The following is an 11,124-nucleotide window of genomic DNA, read 5'->3' as shown; positions in this document are numbered from 1 at the left end:
AAACTTCGCAATAGCATTATTGAAATTTCGACCCCGTAGGTTCTTTAACGTAAACCTTAATCTGAGTACAGCCGCCCAAATCTTTAACTATAGTATGCGAGCGCCGTACGCAACGCACACTATAGCACGGCGGAGCCAAGTTGCAAACAGGGCGAGAGTAAGCGCAAAAAAAAGCATTTTGCGTCGCCAGATAACAAATGAACGATCCACATTTGTCAGCTTATCTCATGCGCGGGGGCGTGTGACGTATCTGCGGATTTCATTTTCTCGGTTGCTTGCTGATCTTCGGAATATAAGATACAAGCAAGACGCGCTGCCTGTTCGTCTGAAGCGAGTTAATGCAGGATGACGTTCTCACGAAGGAACAGCCAAGCGGACGATGAGCCCAACTGAGCGCGCTTCGTGGGCATGCACTTACTCTCGCCCTGTTTGCAACTTGGCTCCGTCGTACGGCATTGACACACAAAAAAGTCTGCGCTCGCACACGATATTTAGATTTGGGTGGCTGTACATGGGCCTTAAGCATTCCGCCTCCATCGAAATGCGGCCGCCGTGGCCAGGATGGAAAGCAAACAGACATGCTTTTAAAAGTTTTTAAGTATCAGCCTGTGCTTCTGCATACTGACTCACAGCAGCACTTTACACCTCGACAATTCCTAATACTCGTAAGTATTACGTTTGCATGGTGACCCAAAGGCAATCGAAATCGCCTGATGGCTTCTTCAGCATCACGACTTTGCGCGAGAAATATTATTGAAGTACTACTGCTAAGGACATAATTCTACGTTTTTTCTTTTACTGATACTACATTGCGGAAAGTCGATATGGGACCTATGTCATGCCGCTAGCAATGAAATCTTAATGTTAAAGCTTCCTTTGTATTCAAGCGTTTCTCTTCCGCCTACCAGTCAATAGAGATGCACGCAATATTCCTTTAAGTAGGGTTTTGCTATCGCTTTGATGCATATTTAAAAAAACGCATACATTTTTTGATGGAGAGAAACATCATTCAAGAACATGTAGTATCATAGGGACATGTTTAAATATAAATTCTGGGATTTTTTACATGTCCAAACCACGATATGATTATGCCGCACGCCGTAGTGTGTGGCTCCGATCGAACATATTTCTATTATGTTAATGTCCTCACCAGAAAATAAAACTGTCATTGATAATGATATCAGTATGATAAAAGGTTGTGTGTAAACTAGATGGTTGCTATTAATCGAGCAAGCAAGCAAGCAAGCCAGGTTGCGCTGGTCGGGACAAAATCAACATATCATCTCGCCTCTATTCAATCCCTCCATCCCTACTCAGTGAGGAAAACAAAAGGCACAAAGGTTTCATATTTGTTGCATTTATTTACTCTTCATCGATTATATTGTATCCTTTCTAGGGTAGTCCATGTTGGCACTTTCTTGAAATCATCTTCCTTTAAGCCTTCCCTGTTCAGTGCAGCTTGAATCGCAGGAACGAATTGATCTTCGGCATTTGGTTTTCGGGTGCCGACGTGGTACGCAGCTGAAATGGGAACACGGCCATAAACGTACAATAGTTATATTGATTTGTTTCGAGGAAATAATGAAAGCGAATCTCAATCGAAAACGAGAAACAGCGCGAACCACAGGACAACAAGACAGAGACGACTAAGCGCTGAGCCGATGGACAGCGCTTAGTCCGTCTCTGTCCTGTGGTTCGCGTTGTTTCTCGCTCTCTGTGGACATGAACCAACCGGCCCGAATACGCACTCTGGTGCAATGCTCAAATTAATTTCGAAACCATACACAAATGCCTTCAAGATTACGTAGTGACTGAGAAGATTAGATTGTTTTTGTTCGCTTGATGAAGTCCACTGTCTACACTAGGGGTTCACATATGGGGGCCCATGGACCCCAGGTGGTCCGCGAAACCCACCCTCGAAAACAATTCGGCCGATCTCACGCCTTGTGGGAATCGGTTTTTATCGCCCCGATCTAGGCGATACCGAAACTGAGTGCATCGGGTAAGCAGGAAATACGGCATATGTGTTACGTTAGATCGGGAGCTCACGTGACGAACTTTGAAAAAAGGAGCGTCGCAGCATAATATGGTCCGGAAAAAACGACCGAATGCCCAAATGGACCGCTTATTCTTTGCGTTTGGTGTGTAAAGGTTATCTGTTTCTTTCGCGCTGCAACCACGAAAACCGCACTTTTCCATTATTCTTTCACTGCACAGCCTAACTGTTACTTTTGGCAACCGGGTTTTTGTTCAACGTGTGGGCATATCGTATTGGTTCGTGCGTGGCACCTGTACTAGCTGATATTTTCTTGGCCAGCGTTGATCGCGATCTGGGTGTGCTGTTTGGACCATGATATAGTGCTAAATGTTTTTAGACACGTAGATGACTACCTAGTACTTTTTGAAAGAGAAATTAGACAGCCACCCGTTTGTAGCACGAAGCCACAAGGAAATCCATACGGATTTCTCAGAAATAAAGCCTCTTAGTCGCCGAAAAATTCGGACTGGTCCGGGGTTCGAACCCGAGAGCAGGACGTTGGTCCCGGGTTCGAACCCCAGACCAGGACAAATTTTTCGGAGACTAAGAGGCTTTATTTCTGAGAAATCCGTATGGATTTCCTTGTGGCTTAGTGCTACAAACGGGTGGTTGTCTATTTTGCCTTTCTTAACCCTTCCGCCACCTTGCGGGATTCTGCAGAACTGATTTGCAACCTAGTACTTTCTAAAGAACAGCCCGGATTGGCACACACTAATTCAGTGCAAGATACTTTAGTGGTCTTTGAACGACACGGGAGAGGTCTAACCTTCACCTACGAATTAGCTGACCAGAATAGAATTCAGTTTTTATATATTAGCCTATCTTTTACACCAGATCACACGTGCAGGATGTACTCGCTGCGAGCCAGAAAAGACCTGTTGTCGTACGATTCTGCGCATTTCTAGACTGTTAAACGGGCCATTGGCGCGTTTTGTTTGAAGAGAGTCTTGGAGAAGTCATACGTCCACTTGCTATATGACAGCCTGAAAAATCAGTTTGCTAGGTTGATGAAGGCCGGTTTTCCTACCTCAGTCGTGGTTGCTGTGGCGGAGAAGCTCCTGCAGAGGTTGAAGGCTACTGCAACTCAGAGATGTCAAGGTCGTAAAAAAATACGACCGGTGGTTGTCCCCTATATCCATAGAGTGTCTCACAACCCGAAGAATGTTGCCAATCGCCACGGTGTGCCGGTGGTATTTTCTGCCCCGCGCAAAATGGCGTCACTATGCCCCCGCATCGCCTCTGAAAGTAGGAGTCTGCAATATTGCACTAAATACCACGCCGCTGAGTTCGTCGAGTGCTCGACGGGGGTGGTATACGAAATCCACCTTACATGTAGGAAAGATTGCATCGGCCAAACGGGCCGGTGTATAAATGAACGACTTAGGGAACACCAGCTTTCGATAAAGAACGTACGAGAATCTAATCGGCCCCTTCACTGCAGCGCCTGCCCGTTGGCTGCCTGTGGTAAACCGTGCCAGCCTTTACTCGCGACAACGAAAATTTTGAGACGCAGTCGTGACCAGTTGGCACGCGAGCTTGCCGAGGCTTTTTGAATGCGGAGCATTTCTTAGTCGCACCTGCGGCGTCGGCGGCGCCGTCCACACCCCCACTGCGCATGCTCGGCTCGTCTCGTGCCGGCAGCAAGCCTCTCCTCTCCCTCCCTCCCTCCTCTCCCTCCCTCTCCTACCTTCCTACCTCCTCTCCCTCGAACGCGGGCGGTGTGTATATAAGCGGCGGAGCGCGCGTTTGGAATTCAGTGAAGGGCGTCTTTACTTGGCTTTCGCTCGACTTGACGCTTTGCTTGACTCGAATAGATGCGATGGAAGCAACAGTACCTTCAATCAGCGTCCCACCACTCGTTGAAGGCAACGTTACCCCACCCTCACCGTCGTCGGCGTCAACAACAGCAAGCAACGCAGAAGACAAGGCTGCGAAGAGACGAGCATACGACTCTGAACGCAAGCGTTTGAAGCGAGCTGCGGACCCGGAACTTCGTGCACGCTGGAGCCGTTCAAGTCGTACTTGGTGTGCGCATCGTGTAACAATTAAGCATTCCCAAACCATACCCAATTAAGCAACATTCACGCGATACCCCCACCACTCTGCGACGCATTTACTCGAGTTCCCCCATGGGAAGATACGGGTGACTTTTTTTCATAGACATGTTTGTGTCAGTGATACATCAGTAAGATTGTATCGCAATGAAAGCAGGTTTCTCGCATAAACGTAGATGAATTTGCGGTTTATGGGGTAGAAATATGCGTTTTCTTCTGAATAAAAACCCGTCGCAATTCTGCGCCTGTGTTTGTTGTCTTCTTGTCCGTGTTTATTCTGCGCAGCATCTTGTTTAATGATATCTCAAATTACGTGCGTTTAAAAAATAGGCATGGGTCTCAACACGCGGGGGTCTCAAACTCAGGGGTCTCAAACACGCGGCCTGCGAACCATTGGCTTGTAACCCTCGGCTCGCACATGACCGTCTTTGTCTCATATTTTTTTTCTTAAGAAGCATGTCCATGAGCTACAAAGACATATAAATAGTCTCAAGCATTGTTTTCGTGAGGCAATCCATATGGTCACCATGCGTTGAAACATAACCGTGGAACGAATATTATACTTCAGAATCGGCGTCCAGACTTTAGTCATTGTGTAGATCGGTATCGATATTTCTCGAATCCCGACTCCAAATCCCTTTAAGAAAGGACGTATAAATGAGATGTGAGAAAGGCTTCCTTTAAGCCTTTGAAACTTCAAATGGCAACTAAAGCTGACATCATGTTCAAGCCCGTTACCCCCCCCCCCCCTCTCCCCGCTTCAACCTTCTTTACTCCTTTCCTGCCTCGGCCCTTGCAGGACTGCTGTTTTTTTTTTTTTATTGACATGATGTAAGGAGATGTTGGCGCACAAATAAGGCGCCGGCTACTCCTTAGCTCTTGGAGTACATAGTGTTTATAGACTGCTGTTAGTGACTGCGGCCTGCTATAACTGAGGTGAGTTTGAGATCCCTGCCCTAAATTGTCACATCCTACAACTTTTCCATATAATCAACGTCCCTCAAAATAACAATTAAACATTTTATTAACGAGCTTTTGTTAATTACTCATTTTAATGTAACTTTAGGAGAGGCAAAATTTTTCCGTTTCGACTAAGAGTTCGTTTACGAAGACGTTAGGGGTCTGACTGTCATAGAATCGTTATGGAAAAATCTGTATTGTATAAAACACCCTGTATATACATGCACGCATGCAAACACTAGGGCGGTTGAACCAACTCCCCCCCCCCCCCCCCCCCCCCCCAAAAAAAGAAGAACATTCTGGCTACGCCTCTGTAGGTCGTGAAGCAGGGCTAGCGAGAGGCGTTGCAGATGCAGAAGCATTGGCTGTCATTGACAAACCTCTGCGACGATGCCGCCATTTTTACGTGACTTAAATCATGGTAGCCAAAAATTAGCGACAATAAGTAATTTTTATTGTTATCTGTCGCACATGATGTATGAAGCAGATGGCACGCAGCTTAGAACTTGAGCGCAATGTAAATGCAGTTGCATGCAGTCGCGCCACTCGCGCTGCATGGTGGCCTCCACTCTGTGCTTGATCTTCATGTTCATAGTGTATAGCGATTTTCCTGGCAGGTTGAGCGTTGTCTTGCGACATGATGAACTATATAGTATTGCTCTTTGATATCTGGGATATTTCGTTCGTTGTTTTAGCTGACTGTCACAGCCTTTCAGAAGAGTGTTAATAAATAAAACTGCGGCTGCAAACATTTACCGCCGAGGCACTCCCACTCGTCACTGCTTATACTATCTTATGTAAAACACTTAAAAAATGCTGGGAATGCCGTTTTTTACATGACATTAAATATTACACCACAACGGTGCTATAACATAGCCAAGAGCCTAAGTGTGAACACAGAATGAATAATAAACTAAGGCCTTAAATTTTCTCTCGGAACTTTTACCGGGGCGAAATAACTAAAATATTATCTGTGAGCCGAACATAATGTTTTTTCTCACTTAATTTTTTTTTGACAACACATGAACGTCTGCAAGGCGTCTGTATTCAGAAAGTTAATGAGAACTAACAGACAGTAATGCCACGGAAAATATAGTGGAGGTTATTTGTAGTAATTACGATATAAAAGTTAAGAAAGTAAAGTGCACGAAGAGATAAGGTTGCAGGTTGGAAGGTTGCAGATAAGGTTCGAAGTTTCCAGGTTCGTTCTCTGTCGGCAGCAAGTTATCTTTTCGTCCGCTTTACTTTCTTCACTTTTGTATCACACTTAATAAAAATAACCTGCCCTATGCTTCCCTTGGCATCACTGTCAGTTAGTTCTCGTTAATATTGTGTCTAACGAAGAAAAACGAGCCCTTAACGATCCACTATTCAGAGGATCACTCGCTGCGTACCGTCTTTCGGATCTTGACACTCATAAACGACTGGGAACGCAAGGTGCAGCTCTGACATTTCATTTCTATAATCTGCACGTTTAACAGACTAGCCCTGTCCCTTTCGGCCTCATTTCATTTCCTATCATTTGTAACTTATGTTTAGGAGCATTTACTTATTTTTTTCTCTCACAAGTTGCCTGCCAACCATGATTTTTTTATTATTATTATTCTTTTGTCTAACATTTCCTCTGCGCTTCGTGGCTGCTTCTGGTCTCCCAACGAGGGTTTTAATCCTTCCGATAAGCATCTATTCTAGGCGGTCCTTTCTCACTTCTGACGTCTCCTGCTAGACTCCCTTGATCCCGGCGTTGTCACGCGAGTTACTAGACGCAGTGCTGGCAGCCACTGAAGGATGGTGTCTTCTTGTAGCTATCTCGTCCTGAGAACCGGGCGAGACCGAGTAGGACGAGAGAACGCCGGCTGCCTCGTCCTCTCCTCGAGCATGTTTTGGCTCGGTTATGTCATAGAAGAAAGGCGACCGTCGTCTGGGGCAGGTGAGCGTCGCTTTCCCTTTCACCGTCCCAACTCGGTGGCCATCACACCACCTGCGCCACAAGCACCAGTTCGGGCGCCCATCTCGACGACAGAAGTCGGTACACTTGCGACGGTACCTGCGTCTGCACAAGAAGCCGACGTCGCTAGAAAGCACCGAGCCAGGCACTTGGAGACGCTGAGCCCGGAGGAAAGACAGGTAATTTTGGCAATCCAAAAATGCTGGAGTTCACACACGCGGCTGGCTGCCGCACCTCTGCAATAACCGCGATAAACGCATTTGCCCGTCTCAAGGCTGATTTTCCAGATGAGGTCAACTGCTGGAAGAAACGCACGAAGTTTAAGCGTTGTTTGCAAAGATGGCTTGGGACCGGCTCCTACGCTTATAATTGGACAAGAGGTCCGAGAGCGTCGAGTATCAAATTCGATTTTCTTACACGCTTCAAGTTCAGTGATACCAGGAAATCGGGCTTATGACGCGGCACAAGTTGTTTTCTTTCCATCAACTCTTCCTGCTAACAATATTACCAACAGATTTCTTATGTGTTGCGAGCATTAGTGCTGGGCGCCACTTTTCAGATGCACCAATTGACTTAACGCCTAACTGGAATTCAGGTGAAAGTTTTTGTTTACGTTCTTTCTTCTTGCGCTTTAGTTCAGGAATTGTTTTTCATCAGCACGAAAGGTGACCCCCTTGTCATGCACCGAGCTATTTGACGGCGTTTGGTCGATAGACGTTGTACTGACACATCGGTCGAGCGAACAGCGGTAGGGAAACCCCAGCAGGACTGCCTCGTTGCCTACGAAGATGTTGAAATCAGCAACTCGGTAGATAACACTGATGTTGCAGTCTTCCTAGACACCGCTGAGGGGCATAGATTGCGGGGAAGGCCTCACACCTCTTTGCTGATACAGAAGCGGAGTTGTTTTTCAAGTGCGGAGCACTTTAGGGGGCCGGGCTGCCGTAGGCTGCGATCTGCTGTCGTCGTAGCTTGGCGTAACGCAGGCAAAACCACATATAGCATGGCCAACTGTAGCATATTGAGCGCGCGCTCACGCCAAACAGAACTCTTCCTCCTCTTGTTTTTCAATCTACTACGTCAGAAGGTCCGTAGTGTGCGAGGCCTCGCCATCAGACTGAATGTGAAAGCCTAAAATACAGAGTCGAGGTACCTGCGCAAACTATAGACAGGCAGCTTCCCACAACCCCTCTTATACAGCAGAATGCTTCTGGAACAGATAGCGCTAACGTTTTAAGAGCGAAGCTCTTTAAGCCGCCGTTAAAACGTGCGCGTTTCACGAAAAGCCAGCAGCGCCGTAGCCATGGCAACCAGCGACGCCACAGCTGCTAGAACGCCTGTCATGACGTCATGCCAAGCCGCGCATACGCAGTAGCGACAACCACGCAGCTGCTATCGCTTAGTCCCGCCCTGCGACGGAGGCACCTCGCGCAACCGAGTTCCGCCTCTCGATCAGATACTGCCATGGGACGCTAAAAGAAAGTATGTACTCTCGAAGAAGCAGCAGCGCATCGTGAAGCGAGGCTTGTCGCTGTACGAGAACGGCAACGGCAGCGACGAGCAGATACAGAATACGCGGCCAGAGAAAGGGAGAACAAGAGATTGTCGAGAAGATACTGCCGATCACCGTGAGTGGAATGCTGCGCGTATTGCGAGCTCTACGTCAGGATCCAGCCTACCGGAAAGCCGCGTACGAGCGGCGCCGTGCTCGGCCAGCTTCGCTATGTCTCAAGCCTTGCGCGGCCGAGTGCAAGCTTTCGCCTTTTTTTTTTAATTGGTATATTATATTGCGAAAGGCTGATTACATACTGTTACCTTTTTCATGCCGCTAGCAATAAACTGTTTATATTTTACACCTTCCATTTCATTCAAATGCTTTTCTTCCACCTATCAGGCAACATAGATGCCTTTTTTCGTGTATTCAAAAGCAATCATACATTTTTGAAGGAGAGAAGCATCAGGTCAAGAACAGGGAGTACTATTGCAACATCTTTAAAAATAAATTCTGGGGTTCACTACACGCCCAAACCAAGATATGATTATGCGGCACGCCGTAGTGGAGAGCTCCGGTCTGCGCATCGGCCCTCAATCTCGGAGGCCGTGGTATTTCTATGATATCAGCGTCCTCAGCATAAAATAATTGTCATTGGGAATTATTTCAGTTAAATAAACGGTTGTCTTTACGTTAGTTTCTTCTTCTTAAGCAAAGCAAGTTGCGTTGGTTGGGATACAACCAACACATTATTTCGCCTCTGTTCAAGCCCTCCATCTCAACATAACGCGAAACACAAAAAAAAGACAGAAAGGTTTTATTTACTTTTTATCGCTTTATTGATTTACTCTTCATCGATTATATTGTATCCTTTTTAGAGCAGTCCATGTTCGGCACTTTCTTGAAATCATCTTTCTTCAAGCCTTCCTTGTCCAGTGCAGCTTGAATCGCAGGAAGGAATTGGTCTTCGGCGTTCGGTTTTCGGGTCACGACGTGGTATGCAGCTGAAATGGGAACACGGCCACAGTCGTACAATAGTTATTTTAATTTGTTTCTGAGAAATAATGAAAAGAAAGGTCATATTAATTTCGAAACCATATACTAATGCACTGTACCCGCAGTCCCACTTTTAGCCCAGACAACAGCCCAGTTGTCGTAGTCCGTGTCGATAATGGCAGTCTCCATGATGACGTCATCTAAAGGAATAATCAGACGAAGCGAGTTTGTTATTTTTTCTGTGGAAAAAGAAATTGACTTAGCAATGCTTCAATACTTACCGCTGATCTTCAGCATGAACCTTGAGGGGTGCCGGTCATCTTCATTGACATCGACGCTCATTTCTACAAGCTCGTTGCTGCGCTCAGAAAGACAAATCAATTTCATTACAAAATAAAAGTGATTGCTTCCTTCTTTCACTCATATACGCTTAGTTCTAAAGCCATAACTCATGCGCATTCTTCCCTAAAAGCATTCGGTACCGCTTACGATAGCGACATTTTTTTCCACTGTGAAATTGCAAATTTACATCAGTGCAACAACCCCACACTATAGTTTTGCTCAATGTGAACTCGGCGCCTGAACTGCGTCGCATTCCTCACATGCGTTGCACGAGCAGGCTTTTAACAAATTGCACCTTTTCTCCTCTATCGCCTGCTTTACTTCGATGAGTTTGCGCTCCGTTCATGCCTAGTGGTGACTATGATTATCAAACTGTGTTGAACTTGAAGACATTGCTACACTCTCACAATTTATATCACTTCCATTACGGTCAGAGTAGTCTCACTCAGTGTCGATGTATTCGGCCTTGATTTTGTAGACGTTGTCGTGGTCTTTCTGAATCGTGAAATGAGCGCAGCGATCTGCGTCGCCGTAGATGGCTTGGTTGAAGCTATCCACCCACCACTTGCCTTTGAACTGTAAGTACAAGTTGAGAAATGAGATTGACGAAACAAAATATGCCTTCTCAAGACCATCGCAATCAGAAAAAAATTTTGTTTAAGATAAAACTTGACCTACGGGATCGAATTATACGATCTTATAATGGTGAAATCTGGCCAGTGATTTTCAAGTTTCGATGGTAAATGTAGGCTACTGTATTATTAAAATGATATCTTCCTGAGTACGCTATTGTGGCTTGCACGACATACTGCATAACTTTGCGCTTACGATAGAGGCCCAAGGGCTACAAATTAAAGGGCTAAAGCTACCAATTAAGCTAGAAGGGTATGAATGTACTGCTTCACATTATTTTTCGCCCGTACTGGTATTTGTCGAGTTCCAATAAAATATGCGAACCGCCGTAGTAGCTTGATGAGTGGTGGTGTTTAACGAGCCAAAACCCTGATACAATTAGGACTCACGCCTTAATGGGGGACTCCGCGCTAATTTCGACCACCTGGGGTTCTTTCACGTGATCCTAACTCTACGAACACGGGTGTTCTTTGCATCCCGCTCCCATTTAAATGCGGCACCCTTGGCCGGGAATCTAACCCGCACCCTCGAGCTTAACGATGCGACGCCGTGGTAGCTTATCGGCTAGCTTGTTGTCCTGCTTTGCTTGAGGACTAATGCTCAATTCCTGATCCCGTAAATGAAAAACGGTCGTGTAGTTGCATTTGGTGTTAAAACTAAT

The 11,124-nt window shown here is 46.1% G+C and overlaps 1 protein-coding gene across 1 annotated transcript; it reads right to left on the bottom strand.

Annotated features, from left to right (window-relative positions):
- Positions 1-9,329: 9,329 nt before the first annotated feature.
- Positions 9,330-10,406, bottom strand: LOC119386386 (uncharacterized; the record flags this gene model as incomplete). Its single annotated transcript, XM_037653701.2, is given in 4 exon segments — positions 9,330-9,496; positions 9,608-9,688; positions 9,770-9,846; positions 10,276-10,406. Coding segments are annotated over 4 exon segments (435 nt in total), but the record flags the coding sequence as incomplete, so codon positions are not given.
- Between the last annotated feature and the right edge of the window lie 718 nt (positions 10,407-11,124).

Source organism: Rhipicephalus sanguineus, chromosome 3, assembly GCF_013339695.2.
Source record: "Rhipicephalus sanguineus isolate Rsan-2018 chromosome 3, BIME_Rsan_1.4, whole genome shotgun sequence".
Classification (NCBI taxonomy): domain Eukaryota; kingdom Metazoa; phylum Arthropoda; class Arachnida; order Ixodida; family Ixodidae; genus Rhipicephalus; species Rhipicephalus sanguineus.
This window is presented reverse-complemented; position numbering and strand designations above follow the sequence as displayed.